The sequence below is a fragment of the Tachypleus tridentatus genome, chromosome 9, assembly GCF_004210375.1.
Source record: "Tachypleus tridentatus isolate NWPU-2018 chromosome 9, ASM421037v1, whole genome shotgun sequence".
NCBI classification, from domain to species: domain Eukaryota; kingdom Metazoa; phylum Arthropoda; class Merostomata; order Xiphosura; family Limulidae; genus Tachypleus; species Tachypleus tridentatus.
In genome coordinates this window covers 96,292,019-96,315,778 of record NC_134833.1, presented here as the reverse complement: position 1 = coordinate 96,315,778, position 23,760 = coordinate 96,292,019, and the positions used below count along the sequence as shown (strand labels likewise).

General features: G+C 33.4%; 2 protein-coding genes across 7 annotated transcripts; one reads left to right on the top strand and one right to left on the bottom strand.

The window, feature by feature from the left end:
• Positions 1 to 211: 211 nt before the first annotated feature.
• On the top strand, positions 212 to 23,528 carry LOC143225819 (proton-coupled zinc antiporter SLC30A1-like). 5 transcript variants are annotated; one of them, XM_076455878.1, is made up of 11 exons: positions 741 to 951; positions 1,876 to 1,986; positions 3,192 to 3,427; positions 5,308 to 5,778; positions 7,970 to 8,192; positions 8,749 to 8,925; positions 10,547 to 10,688; positions 11,544 to 11,587; positions 13,010 to 13,092; positions 16,715 to 16,909; positions 23,093 to 23,528. In XM_076455878.1, exons 4-11 carry the CDS (start codon positions 5,602 to 5,604, stop codon positions 23,345 to 23,347), a joined length of 1,296 nt encoding a protein of 431 aa, XP_076311993.1. In that variant the 5' UTR covers positions 741 to 951; positions 1,876 to 1,986; positions 3,192 to 3,427; positions 5,308 to 5,601; the 3' UTR covers positions 23,348 to 23,528. The 5 variants fall into 5 exon arrangements, with proteins under 5 accessions (XP_076311992.1, XP_076311995.1, XP_076311993.1 ...); XM_076455877.1 differs by lacking the exons at positions 741 to 951; positions 3,192 to 3,427 and adding an exon at positions 212 to 305; XM_076455876.1 differs by lacking the exon at positions 3,192 to 3,427.
• Positions 13,889 to 23,259, bottom strand: LOC143225820 (uncharacterized). 2 transcript variants are annotated; one of them, XM_076455881.1, is made up of 3 exons: positions 23,046 to 23,259; positions 21,973 to 22,332; positions 13,889 to 15,884 (listed from the first exon to the last, which is right to left on the bottom strand). In XM_076455881.1, the coding sequence occupies exons 2-3, from the start codon at positions 22,186 to 22,188 to the stop codon at positions 15,729 to 15,731; spliced, it is 372 nt and encodes a 123-aa protein (XP_076311996.1). In that variant the 5' UTR covers positions 22,189 to 22,332; positions 23,046 to 23,259; the 3' UTR covers positions 13,889 to 15,728. The 2 variants fall into 2 exon arrangements, with proteins under 2 accessions (XP_076311996.1, XP_076311997.1); XM_076455882.1 differs by having other exon boundaries at positions 21,973 to 22,213; positions 23,046 to 23,170.
• Positions 23,529 to 23,760: the final 232 nt, after the last annotated feature.

The window sequence follows — 23,760 nt, the reverse complement described above, 5'->3', positions numbered from 1 at the left end:
TCCCTTTTAGAAAAAAACAAAAGAAAACATTTCCACAGTATACCGGTAAATACGCAAAATATTATGTTCCATCATAGCTACTTTCAAGAATAAACACTTTAAACTTCTGTCAACTACATTACGAGCTCTAAAATAAGCTATCTCCGGATTTGATCGCATACCCTACTAACAGGATGTTAAAGCCGGGAAAACAGGAAATTGATTATCCAAGAAAGGTTTTAACAAGTGTTTCTTGTTTGACAGTTTCTAATAGCAAGTACTCAATTTATTATTTTATTATATGTTGACTCTTTTGGGGAGAACAAGTAAGTGAAGGTTATAAGATTGTTCTTCTTGACACATTTTTACCTCATGTATGGTAGATATTCTGTATAAGTAAAATAATATCGGCTAGTTTTTTAAATAATTACGATTTGTTCTCTTGTTTTATTTTATTTTCCTAACTGTAATTCATTAAGTTGTGCTGTTTTAACTGAATTAGGAACTACTTTTAGCGGACAACTGACTGTTTTACTCTTAGAATTGAAAACAACTAATCTGAACAGTCAACTAAATCTGTCATTAACTTATTTCGACAGAAAACTTTCATCTACATACTCGTAGAACCAATATTGATTAATTTCTACAATAATTATTTTCTCTTAAAGCCGACATTAGCTAATTTCAACAGTAAACTAGGAGCTATTTTTTGGACCCGACATTAACTGGTTTTATCTTTTGGAACTGATATTAACCAGTTTTAACAGTAATATAAGCATTTCTTTCTTGTAACTGATAGTAATTTGTTCTCTTGGAACCGACACTGATTTCAAAAGTAATTTGTTCTCTTGGAGCTGACATTAACTGGTTTCTTGGAGCCAGCATCAGACTAAACACTGAGCTAAATGCAGACTGTTACAAAATCTTGTTAACAGCATTATTCTCCTAGTGATACCAAGGATTCTATACATGGTGAGTATCCAGTTGTAAGCATCTTTCTCTGTATATAATTTTTTCTTGTCCAGTCTTTAGATTTATTGTTTTATAAACAATAAAAACTTACCTAAAGAATAAAACTAAATGTATTTGGAATTGTTTTCGTACTTTAGTTTTGCATCTTTACTTATGTAGTACATAAACGGTTTACCACGATTTGTTCTATAACTTATTTTTTTCTTTCACTGATAAATGAATCATAGAATTGGAAAAATTGTTTTTGCCCTCCTCTATAATAAAGTAAAAAAATAAAATAGAATAGGATAACAAGAAATACAATTCTAAATTTGTATGATTTCATTATAACTTTTTGACAGCCGTTAAATCTCACGAGCTGACGGGAAGACATGAATCTAATACAGTGTGCGTGTGTCTCCTGTTAGGGCTAATTAGAAAGTGCATCTCTTTTATAAAAAAGTTACAATTTAAATTAAAGAAATTATGCGACAATTTGTAAAGAACGCTATATATGAGGACTTATCAGGTCGGCTGGAAAACGACAGAACTATAGTGATCAGGACCCTTCTTGTATCATCACTTATCCGAAAAACAAATGTTTCGGTGTGAAGTGAACTATCATAGATTAAGTTGGCGAATCACAATTTTGTTGTTTAGGCAAACATTCATATTCTTTGAAGGATTTTTGTTTACTGTTTAAAATAACGTTATAGTTTAAAAATAAAATTTCTTAAAAATTAAATTTTCATCGCAAGTAGGTCAACTTGTAGTGCAAGGTTGAGGTAATATGATATAACTGTAATCCACGTAATCTTTATATCCATGATAAAAAATAATATGTGATAATTTCTTTTTCTGGGTGAGGGGGTATCAGTAGCACATAGATATTATCGTTACTTTATAAATAAAAATCTAATTCTAAATTTGTCTTGAACCATCTAGTAAAATTGCCCTTTGAACAAAAGGCCGTGTGCAAACCTGCAACGTAAAAGGAGACAAACAATACGAAAGATACTACACCATTACAACGCCTGAGATAACAACTTTCAATAAGTAAGTTCATTTTTCCTATTAGGTTTAACAAAATATACAAACTTGAATGAAAATTCTTTAAAAACAATTTTTCTTTAATTGAAAAACTTACAAAGATTTTAAGCAACTCCTGAGAAATCTCAGGCCTTTTGAATATAAATTACAAAATTGCGATAAAAAATCGAAACTTTTCAATCGTGGCTGAGATATTGAAGGCCTGCATGTCTTGATAAAATAGAGATTTATTTCGTTTGTAGTTAACCGTAAAGTGACATGATGGGCTATCTGTAATGTGACCACCACGGGTATTAAAACTTGATTTTAACGTTACAGTCTCAGTCATATCGTTTAGCCACGGGGTATGGAGAAATGAAGTTAATATCAACTTTATAATATTAAGTATGAACGTGGAATGTTAAGTATATATACATTTTTTTTTTTGCATTAGAATAGTGGAATTTCAAAAATATATTTAACTCGCTCGATATTTTCTTTAATAATTTAATGACAAACATAAGGTTCGTCACCAACTGTGTTATAGTGCAATATGTAAGTAAGAATTATAACAGATTTAAAATTTTACTATTTGATGATGTAAGACTTCAAAAAACATAAACTACGAAATACTTGAATTTGAAATTGTTTAAATATATGTTAAGATACCTAAAGAATATTTTTGAGAGGAAGGGTTAGTGTAAAGCAACGCTATAGCTATCTGCGTTTTGTCTACCGTGGAAAATCATATACTAAATTTTAGCATTGTACATCCGGAAAGTTATCGCTAACCTACCGGGGGACTTTGAAGAATGAAACTATATTATCAGTTTGTTTGTTTTTTTCAGACAGCGCAAAGATATTATGTTTTAAAAGATAGTTTTTAATAATAAATAACAAAATACAGTAAACATTTGACATCAAAAATAGGGGCCACTTTTTTAAAAAAACTTCAGGAAGAAATTAAATCACCTCCTCATAGAGAAATTACACTCTTTGTAATTAAAAATGAATATGTAATAAACAATTACTTGAAGTTCTAACAAAAAATATAAGTATAAGTAATTTACACTATCTTTTTTTTTTTGAAATACAAATCCTTTTCATCGGATATCAGAGTTTAACAAATCAGTGGCTAAATCTGGTGAGGATTGTTTGTTTCTTTTTTGAATTTTCGTGAAAATCTGCAAAATGGCTACCTGCATTACCCTTTTCTAATTTTAAACTCATAGAATAGAGAAAAGACGACTAGTCAACAGCACCCACTGCAAACTCTTGAGCTGTTCTTGTTTAGCCGAATTTGACCGTCGCTATTATAGCGTACGCATGACTCCCAAGTTCGAGTATTTACAACAACGGGAAACGAAACATAAATTCTCGGATTCACAGTCTGGCCACTTTATCGGAAATGCCACACAGGTTCAAAAGTTACTGAAGACTTTGATTTACTAAAGACTTTAACAAAAATGTTCGTTAATTTCTACACTGTTATTTACACCTGTCTATCATATTTTGGAAGGTTTTATTTAATCAGTGGTGAAGTAAAATACCTTTAGTTGTTTACGTTATCTATATTACTTATGTATGTACCTAGTGTTATAACAAAGAACTAATAGCTTGAAAAAGGTAAAACATTCAAAGGCATCCAAAAGTATATTTTAAAAAAACAAAAAACAAAATCATGAATCAGTAGCTACGTACTTTTGTATATCAATTTGCTTAATACTGTGTTTAGTAGATAAACTCTTTGCTCGTTAGAATTAAATCTTTCTAATGATATTTTGCTGATCGATAATATTCAAAACTATAAAGAATCAAATATTTGTCTTAAGAAAATGCTTTTATTTACAGTTCACCTTTCAATATAATCTTCCCTGGATTCTTGAAGATTATTTTAAAATATTAACTCGTATATGTGTTCAGCGGAGCACGTGTTCGTGCACATTTGTCTGTTGAAAGTCGCGTCGTTGTTTTTCTTTTTCGAGTTTAAGAGAAACTGTTTTGCACATTTATCTGTGAGTGTGTGTGTGTGTGTGTGTGTATATGTATTAAGCCTTACCTTTATTTGAACGTTTGGTGATTTATTGACATTCGTGTGAGCAGAGAAGGCTGGTAATTTGCTCTTTTTCTTTACAATAGTGCTTATATAGACATATGCAAGGAATCGTTACAGAAACTACTAATTGTGCAAATTGTAATCGCTAAGTTTAACTCTTGTCATAACCCTACTTTATATGTTTACTAATGTAAACACTTGCTCCTTATTAAAACATTATTACAATACTGTCTGGGCCCGGCATGGCCAGATGGTTAGAGGACTCGACTCGTAATTTAAGGGTCTCGGGCTCGAATCTCCGTCACACCAAACATGCTCGATCTTTCAGCCGTGGGGGCATTATAGTGTGACGATCAATCCCACTGTCGTTGGTAAAAGAGTATCCCGAGAGTTGGCGGTGGGTGGTGTGATGACTAACTGCCTTCCCTTCAGTCTTGCACTGCTAAGTTATGGACGGCTGTCGCAAATAGACCTTGCGTAGTTTTGTGTGAAAATTAAGAAAAAAAACAAACGTTACAACTTTTTATTGAAGAGTAAACACATATTACATCAAACCGAGTATAACAATACCTATTCCAATAAATGAAAACTCAAACCTTTTCCACATATATTATTAGTTTTGGTGTGTTTTTTCTGAAATATATAATAAATTTCAACATTCTTCGGTAAATATTATTGTTGTAAAAACACACGCTGATCCCCAGAGCTGGGTGATCCGTACCTATTACAAATCCAGTGAAGAGCTCTTATTAAACATACAGGAAATTTATAATTTTAAAGAGTAGCAAAAGATATAAAGCTTGAACCGAGAGAATCACATATGTATTTAGTTACGGGTGCTTTCATACATTACTTATAAAGATTAATCTAATACGTCTTGTATATCGAAGGAAGCAAAAAGTATTAAGGATATGAGATAGAATAAAATAATAATATTTTTTTCTCATGTAGTTTTTATACTCCTTTCTTACAGTTTGAAAATATTTATTTATTTGATAGATTTATCCAGGTGGTGTGGCTCAGCGATAAGTCTGAGGGTTTTATAACATTAGCATTGGGTTTCAGTACCCGTGATGAGAAGAGCACAGATAGCTTATTCTTTAGCTTTGCACTTGACAACAAACTAACAGAATGATTAATACTTCACTGGTACATTATCTAAGAGTTATGGATTTTTACATAAATGTAAAACCACAAAGTATAATATACGTATATAATCGATTTTTTTTATTGTGTCAAGATACCTTTGAATAAATGAACTACATACATAATGAGCTAATTTTCTTTTTTAGGTTATTTTCTTCGTTGGTCATTCAGAAATTCTTCCCTCACGAGAGAGAACTGCTTGGTTTATTGGAATGTGTTGCACTTTAAGAAAAAATACTAGCAAAAACAGATGAAAATATTCAGATGTTTGCTGTTAAATATTTTGATAAAGTGAAATTTAACCAATGATCAAACAGAAAACTGTAATAAAGCTATTTATTCCAAATCGTTAATATCGACTATTATTAATATATTTAGCGTTTAATAACTTTGTAGTTAATATTTGTTGGTAAAAAAAAAAAAAAGAGTCTTACAACAGAATGGGAAGATATACAGGGAAGAAATGTCGATTGATCAGCATGTTTTCATTGACTAGCAGCTTCTTTCTAGTCGAAATCGTCGTCGGTTACGTCACGAATTCTACAGCGTTAGTAGCCGATTCCTTCCACATGCTCTCGGACGTTCTAGCCCTTGTCATAGCTTTTGTTTCTATAAGGGTGAGTGAAACTAAATTAGAGAAGAAACAACACAAATTTCTAAGAAACAAAGCTTTTCATAGTTGTACGATACGTATATTGATAAATGGAAACACACTCAGAAAAACTTCCCCCAAGCTTCTAATTTGAAAGCAGGGTAGAAAACCAAGCGGGATAACGCCACTTTGGAATTTCTACATTTATTGCTTTTTTCAAAGCGAGTTTTTTAGGTTGTTACGTTAAAATGTTACAGTTTTATGATGAATTTGAAATTTTGACAATAAACTAGTGTTACTTGAAACTGAATCCCGTGATCTTCATATCAGAAAGACTACAAGACGAATTGTATAATGAAAATGGTTTCTAACTCCTCTTCGATGTTAGTAAATACGTATTTTCTTATTGCATTCAGTTCCATTCAGTGTATAAGCTGTGAACTTCAGAAAAAGAAGTAATAATAGTTGACTTAATATATTGAATAACTGTAATTTTCTCAACCGTTAAAACCACGCGGGTTATAAATATTCGACGGTTTCATTGAAACACACAGAAGAAGATCAGCTTAATCTCATCTAATGACACCTGGGAATATGAGCTCAATTTATACTAAATTAGACTGCGTGTAAGAATAGAAGCTTAGTGTAATCAAAGTAAGTGACTAAATGTGAACTTAATTTAACGTAAACTAAACGGAATGTAGAAATTTGAGCTCAATGTAATCTAGCCACACGTAGAAATATGAAGTTAGTGTAATCTAGTCACATGTGGAAATATGAAGTTAGTGTAATCTAGCCACACGTAGAAATATGAAGTTAGTGTAATCTAATCACATGTATAAATACAAATTTAATGGAATATAGTCACATACGAAAATACGGATTTAGTGTAATATATTCACACTAACTTAATATAATTTAGTCTCATGTGGGAATATGAACTTATGTAATCTGAGATGATAAGAGCTTAGCGTAATATAACCACGTGTGAGAATATGGGCTTAGCATAAACTAGCCACATGTGAAAATATGAGCTTAGTATAAGCTAGCCATATGAGAATATGACCTTCGTATAATTTAACCAAATGTGAGAATATGAGTTCAGCATAAGCTAGCCACGCGTAAGAATGTGCGCTAAGCATAATCTACCCACATGTGAGAATATGAACTCTGTGTACTCTAACCACTTTGTACTATTTTCTATATTCGATCTTCTGCTTTCTTTAAAAAAAAAATGAATTGGGTTTAACTTGAAGTCTCATAGATTTCTTAAACATGGAAACAGATATTCTATACAGACATGTTCACTGATATAATTCACTTTTCATCAAAAAAGTTAGGATTGTGAAAGTTTGTCTTAAAATGACATTACACAGACCTCTAAACTTTGAGTTAAACAATCAGCGGTCAGAAAAACGCAATAAAAACAGGAAAGGGAGAAAGATATGTAGTTAATGAAATAATATATAAACATATTATAAAAATTAGTTTTTAAAAACTCGCACTTCTGTAAGCCCTTCTGAATGTCATATGAGTACAAATACATTTTAAACACTAAATAAACCAATTTTTAAGATTCTTCCTCAAACTGCTGTGATAATTGTAATCCGTATTCATCTGTCTTAAACTAACGCAAAAATCTCCTTCAAACGGTGTGTAATTGAGAAAGTTGATCATGGAGTAGCTGAATTACAACATAGGGTGAAGTATCACTTTAAGGAACATGTAAAGTAAACCCGGTCGTCACTCTGGTGATATCTAGATGGCTCCAAGAAAGTCGAGTATATTCTTGATAGAACAATGGTTTGTTATTTCAGTTACAGAATACGGTTTCAACACCAAAAAAGCATGCGTTTGAATTGTTCATAAATGTCGAAAATGATATATCCATTTACACTGTAAACAGAAACTATACGGACCTGAAAAAACTTCACTTCTTTCAATTTTTAAAGTAAAGAATAAAATAATTTTAACTACATGATAGTTCTTTCAATAAATGAATACAAAAATAATCACTTTTATCATTAAGTATTCCTCTTCAGAACTGTTACAAGTAAAACTTAGCACTTTTATTTTTCGCAAACAAATATATATTAAAACACTTGAGTTTCGAATCGATATAATGTAATTTTCGTTAACCTTAAACTGTTTTTGTAATACATTATTTTCTTTTTAAAGTGTTTTTTTTTTCAAAACTCCTTTTTTTCTATATTTAGATGTCTCCTAAGAAGTGGACTAAGAATACATTTGGTTGGGCGAGGGCTGAAGTTTTAGGTGCTTTAGTGAATTCTATTTTCCTCATGGCTCTCTGCTTTTCCATTTTTGTGGAAGCCTTGAAACGTTTCTTTGAACCCGAGGAAATTCACAATCCTGTCTTGATTCTCTATGTAGGTGGCGCTGGTTTACTTGTTAACGTTATCGGATTGTTCCTGTTTCACGGTGAGTTTGTAGGTTCAAACAGTAAATTATTTTACAGAACTTTCTTTCCAGCGTTTTTCTCATTAACTATATTTTTGAGTTCTACCTTAATTCGTCACATATTAAATAATATATGTAAGATCTACAGCAGTTTGACTGAATTCATCACATCTTTAATTATCACTGTCAAATCAGTAACAATCTGAGCGAAGTCATCACGTATTTATTATGTTATCACTGAAAAAAAAAGCAAGTATGTCTAAATTCCTCACATGTAAAATCATTACTAGAAAATCAGCAATAGTTTTACTGAATTCATCATATATTGCTGTAAAATCAGCAACAGTCTCAGAGATCTTGTAAATTCAAAATGAATTATGTTTACGATAATTTCTTTAGAGCATAGTGTAATCTCTGAAACAGTTTTCGAAACACGAGTACGTTTTAAACATTACAATGATGTATTACCTATCCACTGAGGAAATGTTTTAACCCTCTATCATATTACTACAAACAGTGCCGAACGATTAATCAAGATTTTTTGAAAATTGAGATTATATTCTATTCGTATTTCTAGAACACGGTCATAGTCATGGTGGTCATTCCCATAGTGGACATTCCCATGATGATACTTCCAGAAGCAAGAAAAAACCTCAGGAAGAGAGTGGGGCAGAAAATGTAGAAATCTTTAACGTGGATAGCAAAGCTCAAACATCTTCTGAGGAAGAACATCACGTTCCAAAGAAAAAGGCCGGTAGGTAAAACAAATAGTTTCAAAGAATAATAAAACAGGCATGCAATTGATATTTTTCGCTTGAAAGCGCTTGAACATCTTTAAACTTTATTTTTAAATAGCGACCTACCGAAAAGTAAACCTTTGTTGTTGTTTTCTCTAAGTTTCATGTAGGTCTTATTGTATGTTTCAGTCAATACAACAAATTATCAGTACATATCATAATATATTTCAAAAGAAACCAAGAGGATTATTTTTGTTGTCTCATGCTTTTCACTTGACAAATCTGACTGCTATAGTTTGAACATTTGTATTTGTTCATGCATAGTTGAAATAAATAGGCAAACAGACTGATTCAGTCCATTTTTATGATGTTTTTAGATATTACCACTAAATATGTTTATTATATTATACGGTGGGGCAACCTTGGAAATTCAAATCTTTACACAAAATTCAAATTTAAATGGATGTAAAAAGAAACTGTTAAAATTTCATATTGTTGTTTATTTATTATTTTACCATATGTTTCTAACTTCTAAAAAGCCCTAGATCCATCTTTAAAGAAAGGAAAAAGAAACATTGTGCTTAATTTTATCATTACGTCAATTCAAATTAAAGCTCCTTTATAACATACTTGTAGACAAATCATGTTCTGTCAAATGGTCCAGTAGCATAACTACAAACAAGTTCACAAAACTTATTTATCAAGTTTAATAAGGAATATGGGAAAATCAGAAACACGAATTTTCTAAACAGCTTTACATAAGTAATAGGATAAATTCCATCAGTACATTCAGAAATCTAATTTATGGTGACATCATACGTGCTTCTACAATGTCTCACAAACTTACAATTCATCAAGATTATGAAACTGAATTGAAAACGATAAAGTAAATTGTTGTAAATAATGATTATGCAACTAAGTTAATTTGCAGATTTTTGATGAACAAAATAAGGACCATTAACTTAAAATCAGTAGACCATCATACTGTGCCAAATGACGTCAAAAACAAAAATAAATTGTATTATTTCATAGATAGATTTGGGCAGAGTGTAATAATGTATACGGCACACTCAGGCCGTCTAAGTAAAATCTGAGAAGCTGGAAAAATGAACTCAACTGTTTCATCACACATTATATAAATATAGAAATGAAACAACAATTTTATTTGAGAAAAAATTAAATGTCTATGAAATAGGTAAGAAAATAAATAACCTGGAAATTCTCGAAGTAACTAGGACTATAAAAACGAATCCAGACAAAGTTCTAAATGACCAAATCAACTTCAGCTTCTTCCTACTTTACACTCCATCTACTGTAGGTTAAGTGTTAAAATTACTTCCGGCTGCTTGGTTAAACATGTACATTTTTTAACAAGATATATCATTTTTCATCTGATGATATCTTTTCTGACAAACCATGTTCGTAATAAATGAAATATTTATGAAACGTACAATTTGTATTTTTTCTCACTTTTTTTTTATTATAGAGCTTCACCAAGTAAAAATGGTTTGAAGTATTCATTACACAAATGTATTTCGTATGTAATAGTAACACCAAATTCACTGTTTAAAAAACAATATGATATTAAAATACAATCAAAGTCGTATTTCAAGTATCGCTTTTTTTCATTCTTAACAGCTAGTAGTTCGCAGATGAATATGAAAGGTGTCTTTCTTCATGTACTGGCTGATGCATTAGGCTCGGTGATTGTCATTATTAGTGCCTTGATTATTTGGCTGACTGGATGGAAATATCGCTTTTATGTTGATCCAGCACTAAGGTAAATTTTATCTTCTTTGTATTTATCTTAAAATTTGGAAATATTCAGAAATAACATATTTTTGGTTTCGATAACCATTTCGAAAATAAAGTTAGAACTTACTTACAAAATGGCCTGGCGTGGCATAGTGGTCAGAACACTAGACTCGTAACCTCCAGGTGGTGTGATCGAAACACGTCGCAAAACATACTAGCCCGTTTGAGACTTGGAAGCGTTACAATGTTATGGTCAGTCTCACTATTCGAAGGTGACAAAATAGCCCATGAATTGGCAGTGGATGATGTCAACTAGTTGCTTTCCCTCTAATCCATCGCTTAAGAGTTGGGCTGAGAGTCATAGAGCAGTTTTTCACGAACTGCAACAAAACTTACGAACCTTTATTTTTCAAACCAGATAAAACTGTATTATTGTTAAAACAAAACATTTAAATACAAGTATTCATAACTGTTAACAAGATTAATGTTTTCGTTGTACGCATCATAAATGATTATTAAAGCTTCGAGTGGTTCGTTCAAAATGATCTGGAATCCTGTTTTAATAAAAGTAAATGTATGCCTTAGAAAATAAGTATGTGATATTAGAATTTTATGCAGACTCGTTTATTTTGTATAAGATAAGACAATTATATTATATATATATATATATTCAGAAAATGTTCAATGTAAAAACTAGAGTTTATAGTTTCTTTACGTTACATGTTTATTGTAACTTCGGTTTTAAAATACTTCTTTTGACGTGACATTCGTGATACGTTAGATAAACTTATGAATATTAAATAACGTTTTTCCCCTTCTATCGTGTAGATGTCCTGATCAAGATTAACAATTTCTTTTGTACTCTGATCTTTTATTACAGTGTGGTTATGGTGTGTCTGATTATGGCGTCAACGTGTCCTTTGTGTAAGTAAAATCTGATATTTTTATCAGTTCAAAGTACAACTGTAACTCTACACTTTTCTGTGATTTTATACCGATCGTAAGTGTAAAAAGCTTTAATTATATAAATATATGTGTGTGTTTGTATAGATATAAAGATAGATAGACGAATAAATGATATGTGATGTTATCATGTGTAGCCGAACTTTTCAGTTAAAATTTGTATATAAAGAAAATAATAAGAGATTATAATACATGTCATCAAAGCCTACACACTACATTTCGTGGTTAGCGCAAAGCATTACGGAATGGGTAGAATCTTATCTTGTTGTTTGTTGTCTTTTTTTGGGGGGAGTGAAACGTAAAGTTTGTATAGGATAAAAAAGTGGCGGAACCAAATAAGTGATTGTTTGTTTGTTTTTGAATTTTGCTCAAAGCTACACGAGGGCTATCTGCGCTAGCCATCCCTAATTTACCAGTGTAAGACTAGAGGGAAGGCAGCTAGTCATCACCACCCACCGTCAACTCTTAGGCTACTCTTTTACCAACGAATAGTGGGATTGACCGTAACATTATAACGCCCCCACAGCTGAAAGGGCGAGCATGTTTGGTCTGAGCGGGATTCGAACCCGCGACCCTCAGATTACGAGTCGAACGCCTTAACCATCGTCGCTGTTATTTAGCTATGAAAACGAAAATGCCAATTTTCTCATTTTAGAAAACATTTGTTCGACATACATAAATGTTAAAATCTTCTTGTATGGACAATTTAAGCACAAAAGGCGAACTTTTATCCGAAAAACTACATATCATAAATACTTAAAAATAAATTGCTTTAATATATGCAGGCCCGTAAGAAAGAATTTAATGTTGATTGCTACGGGAGGGGACGGCCATTAAACACACAAAAATTATATTTATATAAGCTATATGAACACGAACACATATATATCATATGCATAGAAATAAACAGTAGTTCATTCACCAAAGTAACATAGTTTGTATTCTTAGTTATTCTGGTGACATAGTCCCCTGCTTGCCCCTTTGCGCACAACCTTCAAAAGGTGTGTGCTGAAAAACATGAAACAAGATACTTCATCTTTGCTAGAAAAGAGTAGTGGAAATATCGGCTACTGCACAAGAATACAGAATACACGTTTTGATAACTCAGCAACAAAATGTTTAACTTGAACCACAAAATGTGTCATTACACCTTAAAATATATTATATTTGTAATAGTAACAATGAGGCACTTCGAGGTTGTTATTTACAACCTAGAAAACATGCTTAAGAATTTTATCATTTGCAAATGATCGTTGAAACACTTCAAGACTTGTGACGTTCGTTTATTCACCCTAACCTGTCTGCAGGTAAACGTATCATATAATAATAGTAAAGCTAAGACAGTAGATCAAGTTAATAACATCAGCGGTTTTTCTATTCTAGTTATTGACTCGGCTAAGATCCTACTGCAGACAGTACCTACCCACATTCAAGTAGACACTTTAGAAAATAAACTACTTCAGAAGGTAAGTTTATCATATGAATTTTGTCACATTAAACAACACGCTGTCTACTTTATTCAATTCGATAAGAGTATTCTTTAGCTACTGAAGTAAAGATTCCTTCTAATATCGCGTGTATAGAAACCTATAGGACGTATCTGTTTGATTGCTACCTTTGTAGGTTCACGAGAACAATATGTTTTTACTTGAGTAGGCAGTTTTCTTAAAATCAGTTTATGTTATTCGTCTGCAGTTGTTGCGAATTTAATGAATGGTTTTTATTGCAGGAACTTGTCCATGTGATGAATGTAGTTTTAATAGCTCAGCATTTTACTTAAGAGAAAAACTGTCCCAGTGTTTATCAAAATTAAGTTTTAAGAAGAACATCAGGATTCACTGCTGTTGGCAAATTTATATTATATTATATTATAATGTTTAAACCGCGAATTTCTTTGAACGCTTCACCACCATTGTGTGTTACATATTGTTTAAATAGAAGCCATTAATTTGTACTATAATAACTATACTTCTGTAGCCTAAAGAGATTTGACGTTGTGTCGCAATTATCCGAGAGTGTTATATAATGTCATATTTATAATATTGAGAGTTATCTAATAGTTTAATATCACATACATGCAAAAACGAAAAGAGTTACATCGAAGGAATACTGAAAGTAATTTTTAGCAGCCTTAATGTGTACGACAGTGGTTCTCATCTTTTCTTGCCCCATGCACCCTTTTCACCATATGTCAAAATGTCATTTTGCCCTTTCTAAGTTTGCCTGACTCAAAAGATGCATTCCAAAAAATATGCATATATTATTGAAAATCTTTTATTTTTTCTATATTAGTACATATATATTTATTTGGATTATTTTATAATGTAGTTTTACAAATTTAATAGCAATAAAAATGTTCATAGATTTTAAAACTTGAACACAAATAGTTTTTTCTTATATTCATTACTAATAATTTAAGAGACTAAAGGTACTGAAGCATACTTCAATAAACAGAAAGTTCAATAGAATACCAGGGTATCGTAATTCAGTTTATTCTGATGACGATCACAGTTAATGATAAACCAATGATTGTTTTTCTTTGTCAATTCTTGGACGCGTAGAGGAGTTCTTGAAAGCACACAACTCAAGTCATTTTCAACCTCCAATCTACTTCGTTGCTTAGTCTTCATTTGCAACAAAGTTGAAAAGCCTGACTCAAAAAGATATGTCGATACAAATAGAAACAATGCATGAATAGCTCTTTATGCCACTTTTGTATAAAAAATCGCACCTCAAGGGTCAAAATTCTGTGATTGATTTCTCATCGAACATATCTCTTGCTCTCAAATCAGTCTTCAGCTCCATAAATTCATATTAACAATCATCAGGAACTTTTTCAACTGACGATTTAAATGGATTTCGCCCTAATTCCAACTCCTCATCACTTAGTTCAGGAAAATATCGGCTTAATTAGTTTTCCAGTGCTGTGAAAAGCTGCAAAATTTCATTTTTTTTTTTTGCAAATTATGGAGGCACTAACAGTAACAAGAATTGATGACAGTTTCTCAAACATCGCAAATTTTATCTTGACATTTCTCTTCCAATTTTCCATCAAGAAATCCGTGAAATTTATGATATTTATATTTCTTCCTTGCGTCTGAAAATTCAGTTTATTCAACTGCTCAAAAATGTCAACCAAATAGGCAAGGCACATGATCCATTCCTCATCATCCAGCCAGGCAAAAAATTCCATCTTACCCTCAACTTCAAAAAATAATTTGAGCTCATCTCTAAGCTCAAATACTCGCTCAGTTACATTTCCTTTTGAAATCCATCGAATATTTGCGTGGAAAAGAAGCAAATGATGGTACATAACTGCTTGAAAAGTCGTGGGTCGAGAGCTCCTCCTTTGACAAAATTCACAATTTGAATTGCTTGATCCAAAACATTCTTTAGTGGAGCTGGAAGCGTTTCTAAAGCCAGTGCCTGACGATGGATCATACGATGAATGCATTTCACTTTTGGAGCTCGCTTTTTTACACAAACGTGAAATCCAGCTTTTGTCCCTAACATAACTGGTGCTTCATCTGTACAACACCTACAAACATTATCCCATAAAAGATTTTCTGATTCAAAGGAAGAAGAAACATTTTCCAAAATATCTGAGGCCTTGGTAGTTGTTTCAAGAGGAGAATAAAAACGAAACTCCTCTTTAAATGAACCTGAGTGAACATATTTTGCAAATACCAGCAACTGGAAACACAGTCGATTCACCAAGTTGAATTGAAAATAAGCCAAATGCTGCAGACTTGATCTCCTGCAGAACTTGATCCTTGATGTCAATGGCCATGTCGCTGATCCTCTTTTGAACAGTACTGTTTGATAGTGAAACTGCTATAAGTTTTTTCTCCAATCCATTTCCCAAGGCAATTTCCACCAATTTGAGAGCGCAAGGTTTGATCAAAGTTTCCCCAATTGTATGTGGTTTTTCTGCTTTGCTATCTCCAATACTACAACATAGGAAGCTTCAATAACCATTTGGTTCATTTCTTGGAATGCTCTGTTCAATCCAGCTTCATCTTTCTGAGAGCATTCCCATGACGTTCACAAACGGTTTTGTCCTTGTTCTTGTGTTGAGGATGAATATTCTGCAAATGCTGCTTCAACTTTGTTGTTTCATAGAATCATTTGACAAAGATTTGGTACAAATAACATATCGAGGCCTTTCTTCTCCATTGATGATGATGGATATGAATCCATATTGCAGATATGAATCATCGTACCTTTCTTTGTTGACACTCATGATGGGCTTCAAATTCTGTGAATAAAAACAAGATTAAGTCAAATATAACTACAAATGGAATATTTTTACAAATATAAAGTGAAATATTTATATTTATTTTTAATTTAATCCGTGGCATTCAGATTAAATTAAAAACAAACTACAATTCTACAGATTGTACATAATCTACAGGGCGTTCATGGCCAGGAGGATTAAGGCGTTCGACTCGTAATCTGAGGGTCGTGGGTCCGAATCCCCATCGCATGAAACATGCTCGCCCTTTCAACCGTGAGGGCGTTATAATGTTACGATCAATCCCACTATTCGTTGGTAAAAGAATAGCACAATAGTTAACGATGGGTGGTGATGACAAGCTGCCTTCCCTCTAGTCTTACACTGCTAAATTAGGGACAATTATCCCAGATAGCTCTTCAATAAAGTGTGATGTCCTGTAGAGTATGTACAATCTGTGGAATTGTAGAAAGATTAAGACTCCAACATTTTGAGTCTGCCAATCTGTGATCCCAGTTTTCCCCCCTGAAACCCTAAAATTCTCTCCCCTGGTTGAGAACCCTCGGTGTACGATGTTATATCACGTACATGTTATTACAAAATGTTTTTCTCTCTCAATTAAGGCGTTTTATGACCCAAGATTTAATGACGTATAGTAAGTACATAACGATGTGTTTTCTTATGTTGAGGGGATCGCTGGTTATTCACATATTTCATGTGTGGAAGTTAAAACTTACTAACATGTGTATAGCCACATGTTTTATAGGTTGAATTTTTTTTTTTTGATTTGATTATTTAAATAAAATGTTTCAAGTGTAGCACTTAAGATACTGACGCGTACACGTGTTTTCTAGGTTGAAGGAGTAGTGGCTGTTCACGAGTTTCACGTATGGCAATTGGCTGGAAACAGGATCATCGCTTCAGCACACATCTTATGTCAAAATTTATCTCAGTATATGGAAGTTGCCGAAAAAATAAAGGAATTTTTTCATGAAGAAGGAATTCATTCAACAACTATTCAACCAGAATTTGTTGAATTAAAAAATCTCGTAAGTAGCGATTCTGTATAAAACTATTTTATAAGACTGTTAAGCCTGCGAAGTACAAAGATTTGTTTGTTTGTTTGTTTTGGAATTTCGCACAAAGCTACACGAGGGCTATCTGTGCTAGCCGTCCCTAATTTAGCAGTGTAAGACTAGAGGGAAGGCAGCTAGTCATCACCACCCACCGCCAACTCTAGGGCTACTCTTTTACCAACGAATAGTGGGATTGACCATTACATATAACGCCCCCACGGCTGAAAGGGCGAGTATGTTTGGCGCGGTAGAGATGCAAACCCGCGACCCTCAGATTACGAGTTGCACGCCTTAACACGCTTGGCCATGTACAAAGATGTTTGGATCTGTTAAGTTTGAGACTCAATTGAAACACACAGTTTAATTAAACTATGAGTGTTATTATCATTTTAATTCGTCGATTTCTTCTGTTTCTTTTTTTGGACTTCGTCCTCTAGCACCCATTATGACTGAGTTTCTCTCTTGTAAGATGGAATTTAGCTCTAGTCGCAGTATGTAGGAATCTTGTTTTGTCTGTCCTATGAAATATTTGGTACCTGTTATCAAAACTCAAACTAACGTGGCAGGGGTTTAGTTTAGAGAGAGAGAAATCAGAATAGTTATCTCTCCAACTGGGGTGTTCAAGAACGTTGTGGTTCCTCTTCGTCCCCTTTCGTGAATTGTTTTTAGGAATAAGTTGGTTTTTTTTAAATTAATTATTATTATTATTATTTTTAACTCTTTGGGTGGAGGATGTCTCTCTAAATGTTGTCTTGGGTGGAGGCAAAGGCAGCACCGGAAAGAAAGGCCGAGACCTGTCCCGAAAGGAAGAAGTCAAGCAAATGTGAACATGAATACAATTCATGAATATAATTCAAATCAAATCAAACGGCGCGATTCAGGGTCTGGCAATAAAGTTGCCTGGGATCTACAAATCCAATGCCTCAGTTTTTTGCTGTGGGGGGAAACGGGAGTGCCCCGAGAAAACCCACTTTCACAGGACAAGCGCCGAAAGTTTTGCCTGTCATGTGCTCGGTATCTGAAAAAAAAGGAATACATGTTAATGACATGGATTTATTTATTTACATTCTTTGTTGAGTAATTTGTGATTCTTGAAATATGTTGTAAGGTGAAATGTATTTTGTTGGTGCACTGGATAATTTGTGTAGTGATGCCGTTAGTTTGTTTCTATTTTCTGCTTTTAGATAATATTTAAGTGATATTTCCGTTATTCTATCTCTTATTGTTGGTAAATTGCTAATTTGATGTATATAATTTGTTGGCGTGAATGATGGTAGGCTGAATGCAGATTTTAATATTCTGTTCTGTTGAACTTGGATTTTCTGGAGTGTGTTGTTTGACATATTGTATGTTACTTGACATCCGTACTCTATTAGTGGACGGATGTAAGCCTTGTATATTTGTATAATGGTGTTTGGTGAGCATTTCGATTGTTTACCGGTTATAGTCATTAGATGTGAAATCCTTTTTCTGATTGATGAGTGTATATTGTTTATATGTTTTTTCCATTTTAGTTTTGTGTCGAAAGTGATGCCAAGGAATGTGATGTTTTTGCTCATGTTGATGGTTGTGTTTCCGAGTGATAGTTTTATTTTTTCTAGATTTTTTCTTTGCTTCTTTAATTTCCTATAGAAGGTGATTGCTTGTGTTTTCGTTGGATTTAACACGACTCTCCACTTGTTGCTCCATGTTGAGACGTTATTTAGTGATTCTTGTACGCGAGACATGGCCATCACTAGGTTTCTGGAGGTGCTCCAGATAGCGATGTCGTCTGCGTATTGTGAATTGTGTGTGTATGTTAGATTTGGAAAAGGTATGTCACTGACGAAAATTATGTATAGAAGTGGAGAGAGGACTGATCCTTGGGGCACTCCTGCAGTTATATTAAATGATTTGGATATAGTTTTATTGACTTTTACTTGTGCTGTTCTATTGGTTAAGAAATTTGAAATCCATTTAACTATCGTGGGATTTATTTGCAGGTGATTTAGTTTGTATTTGATGGCATTGTGCCATACGCTGTCGAATGCTTTTTTGACATCTAGGAATACCCCGATGGTTACTTGATTGTTGTTGAAAGCTTTGTAGATTGATTCGGTGAGTCGTGTGAGGTGATCTGTCGTTTGTCTATTTTTCTGGAGGCATTTTGAGATTCTGGAAGGATGTTATTCGATTCGCAAAAATGGAGGAGGCGGTTGGAGATAATTCTCTCCATCAGTTTGCCAAGGCAGCTTAACAGACTGATGGGGCGGAAATTATCTGGATTTGTTCTATTAGTTTGTTTCTTAGGGATCGTTGTTATGATGGCTTTTTTCCACTTGTCAGGGTAGTATCCGGTCGCTAGTGAAATGTTCATGATATTTGTGAGGTGTTGTAATAGGAGAGTGGAGCTTTTTTTCAGAATAATATTTGGTATTTGGTCATGTCCGGGAGAAGTGTTCTTCAAGTTTTTGATATTAATTTTTAGTTCGGTTATGGTTATTTTTCTATTGATTGAACTTGAGTATGCTTCTAGTGTCTTGCCATGGAATCATGGTGAGAATGAAGCTTGGTTTGTATTTATGAAGTTGTTGACATGGTGTTGGTGTTATGTGTCAAAATCTACTGAGTTTAGGTCGCTAAATGAGGATTTGTAATAGTCAGCTAATAAGTCAGCTTTATCTACGTCTGTCCTTGCGATTTTATTGTTGTGTGTGATATGATTTTTGTCTGAAGCAATACTCTTGAATTTTTTCCAGAATTCTTTTGGATTGTTCTTGGTTTTTCTAAGTTTTTACAGAAGTTTTGCCAATTGTTTTCTCTTGCTTTTTTAATTTCTTGTTTAATTTTTGTATTTGTTCTATTGATTTCTGTTTTAATGTGTGGATCGCGTGTAACGTAGTGTGTTCGTCTTAATTGTCTGCGTTTGATTATTAGTGCGTGAATTTCTGGTGTTAGAGTCCATTGAATAAGTGATTGCTTTTTTATTTGTTTTAGGAATTGTGTTTTTTATGGCTTCTGTAATTTGATCAACATAATTGTCTAGTTCTGTTTTGTTGTTAGCATGTTCAATTGGATGGGGTAGGTATGAGTCCAGAGAGGCATTAAAAGTGAGCCAGTCTGTTTTAGTGTAGGTGTATGCGGAGGGAGTCACGTACGCCACGGCGGGGTGGCGCGGGTGAATCATACATGACATAGGGAAGTGGTCACTGGTGATTTCATCATGTACTTTAAAGTTAGATATTCTGTTTACCATGTCCTTGGGTGCGATGATGAAATCGAGTACATCGTATGAGCCGTTGGCGGCTGAGAAGTGTGTAGGTGTATGGTCATTAATTAGGTGCATTTTATTACTAAAGATAATTTTTTTATGCACGACCCTCTGCGTGTGTCTCTGTTACCCCTTAATTCTATATGCGGTGAATTAAAATCCCCAATAATAATTGGTTTGGGTTTACGATTAACACATTTTTGAAGGAAGTTAATGTCGATATCTTTGGTTGGTGAGCAATATATGGCTAGAATCGGAATAGTTAGCCGGTTGTTAAAGTGTATATTACAAAAAATGGTTTCATTAATGTTAGATTTAAAGGAATCTTCTATCGAGATTAAATGCGATATTTTCGTACTAAAGTAAGCTATTATACCTCTGTTGTTTTCTGAGTGAGGTATGCTGTGCGTGATGAATCCGGGGATTGTGGTGTTTTGTTTCTCTGTGCAAAGTGTTTCTGAAACGATGATTATGTTGGCGTTTATATATTTGTTTATGTTGAATATTTCTATCCTTTTGTCTTTGAGATTTCCTTGGCAGTTGATGTGTAAGATTTTAATGTGTTGTATCATTGTGTTGTTTTATTTCCCTTGCATGAATTTTGAGTGAAAGATGGTGTGGTTTGAGGTGAGGAAGGTTAAAATAATAACTTGCAAGGCGACACACAGCCTTGAGTGACTCGTAACTCGATTCGAATGAGGGGAGATCACTCAATTCTATTAGCATTGCTAGTAGGTTTGTGGTGAAATCTGTGGGGTTGAATGCTTGTGTTGTTTTCGGGCGTGTTACGTCCGCGTAAGTAAGTGTTGGTTGAGGTTGAGAGTGTTTGATTTGCGAGTCTGCTGTAGTTTGTAGTAAAGGTTGTTTGGTGATGTGGGATTGATTGTTATTGTTCGTGGTTTTGAAAATAAATATATTACGTATTTGAGTTTATTTGAGGCAACCTTTGTAACTGGCTGCGTTAGGGCCCTGACAGTTTGCGCATCTCACTTGGTTACGCTCGTTAGGACACTGAGCAACCTCGTGAGGTCTACCACATCTCACACGTCTGTCATTGGCCATACAATTAGTTTTTGTGTGTCCGAACCTTTGACATTTGTAGCATTGAATAATGGGTTTTTGGTGTTTTTTTTTTCCGGTTCGGTCGTGTGTCTCTTGAAAAATAAGAAGCAACCATTTTTAATAATTTGTCTTGATCGTCTTTTTTGTTGACGGTTACCTTGATCTGTGGCGTTTTTTGTTTCGTTCTGAAGGAGATAATTCGGTTTGATGATACAATGTCGTAACCTTGGGTTTTTAATTCATCTGTGATTTCATTGTCTTCGATGTCGAAATCGACACCTCTGATAATGACAGTTAATTTTGGCGTGTTGTTTTTTGGTGTAGTAATGATGGCTTGGACCCCGAAGGCATCCTTGGGCCAGTGGGCCAAAATATGTGCAAACTCTTGTGGTTCAGAGCATTTTAACATGATTCTTCCATTAGGAAGACGTTTGATGTCCTTAAACTGAATGCCCGGGTAATAGGCCCTCAGTTGTTTGACTATCTGTGGGATGCGTGTTGTGTTGTTTACTCCCTCAATGAACAGATTTGGGATTCTGTAGTGAGGAGAATCGTGTGTTTGTGTGACAGTGGTGGAGTTCATACAATTAGTGGTGTTGTTATTATTCAGGTTAGTTGCGTTATTTTTGTTAGAACTAGTGGCTTTGTCATTATTAACATTGGTTACGTTATTAACACTTTGATTTTTAGTATTGTTAGTAGTATTGTCAGAAACTATACTTACCTTATCCTTTTTCTTCTTTAGCCTCCTCTTGTTTGATGTCGCATTTGCGTCTTGTCTCGATATTTCTTCTGCTCCTGAGTATTCACTTTCAGAACTTTCTGTTGAACTGCTTAGGGATTCTGAGGCTGGTCCTTCGATCGCCTTGTTTAACATTTCCATTATTTCTTCGTTCGATAGGGCTTTTCCGTTAGATCGCGTTGCAATCTTCCTCTTCATCCTGTTTTACTAGTCCTGATAAGGACTAAGGGTTAACCTTTTAGAGTAAAACTATGAATTATGCACTTCAACAAAGTATACCTAGTCTTTAAAGTACGTGTCTCGCAGCTCTCGACTTACACGTCTGCTCTGCTTGACGGCGGCCTTGAAAAAAAACAACAAAAAACCTGTTATCTTTTATCGAAACATTTTTATATAAAATTTAGTGCTCATACCTTTTCCGTTAATTGAATGTTTTTATCTCTCTCGAAAACTAATAATTTAACGTTTTAGTATTTTGCTAAAAAATTGTTGTCGTACTCTTTGTAATAACTTTTGTTGTCGATTTTTCTTTTGCTACTGCCCGGATGTTACGGAGACAAAAATTCTCATGTAGCTATGTTAAGTATCTACCGTGCAGAACATGTTAATTTTTTCCTTTCACTTTGATTAGAATTTTACGCAAAACCGACAGCAATCATCGTCAACCCTTGAACTTCTTTTATCCCACTGATTAGTTAAGCAATTTCGCTGTTATACTGGGTACGTTGTCAACCAGCAAGTTAAATAAATTCAAACATTGTTACACTGAAATATTTCGCTATTTGTCGAATAACCATTAAATTTATGAAAAACATGTGCATGATTCCAATACATAGAAAAAGAAATGTTGGAAAAATATTCCATTTTTTCTTCTCTAGTGATCCACAAGAACCAGTTAAATGATACACAAGACGCACAGAAATATAAATCTTTATCATATTCTCACTTTCAATTAAATAAAAATGATTGTCTTCTGAGTAAACCTCAGTTAGCTATTACATTTTCATTATATTACCTTTTGTTCTAAAATTGCATGTATTATTTGTTGAATTTACCTAGTTTTAGATATATATGCATACATATTTTGCTTTATCTTTCACAGTATCCAGACAAAGAAAACTGCGTTTTAGGTTGTCCATCAAAAGGTAATTGCAAATATCAGACTTGTTGTGGCCCTCAGGAAGTGAAAAGTCCGAACGTGATGTCAGGCAGCTATGGTGAAACTATTTGCACCTCACTAACTTTAATGGATCATGAGCGTGCTAGCAGCTGTGGATTAGATATAAGACCACATTCAGCTGATACATTAAGATCTGGATGCTACGGAAATTTCAAACAAATAACAGATGATGATTGAGACTTCTCTAGAATCTAGCATTGTTAAACTTGTGATATTAGTTGCCCTAGTATAAGTTATAAAGTTTATTTACAGCTCGGAATATGTAGTTCAAAAATGAATATATTTAAATAAGATTTTAATGTAAAAGAAGTTTCGGCAAATGCAAAATAAACCAAAGGATAGAGAGAATGTGGAAATTTTATTCTTATTTGTTGTTTGGTTACTGGTGTACTTTGTTGTTGAATAAATAGTTTAATGCAAGTTAGGCATGTTGGTCTTCACATGCTTACTAAAATAGTTTCTTAAATTGCATTAGTGGTTTAAGTGCTAATGTACATAAAATCCTTTTAAAATTTACTGTTTCGAATTTAAATAGTTCTCAGATCATAGTTATTTATTCATTAGGAAAAATTAGAAAATCAAATATTCAA

Coding starts and splice junctions, on each gene's coding strand:
- LOC143225819 (XM_076455877.1), top strand. CDS start 5,602: ATGGGAAGATATACAGGGAAGAAATGTCGATTGATCAGCATGTTTTCA. Junction 8,193..8,748: donor CGGATTGTTCCTGTTTCACG/GTGAGTTTGTAG, acceptor TCGTATTTCTAG/AACACGGTCATAGTCATGGT. Junction 16,910..23,092: donor TTGTTGAATTAAAAAATCTC/GTAAGTAGCGAT, acceptor TATCTTTCACAG/TATCCAGACAAAGAAAACTG.
- LOC143225820 (XM_076455881.1), bottom strand. CDS start 22,188: ATGAAGAGGAAGATTGCAACGCGATCTAACGGAAAAGCCCTATCGAAC. Junction 15,885..21,972: donor TAAAGAAGAAAAAGGATAAG/GTAAGTATAGTT, acceptor TTTTATTCACAG/AATTTGAAGCCCATCATGAG.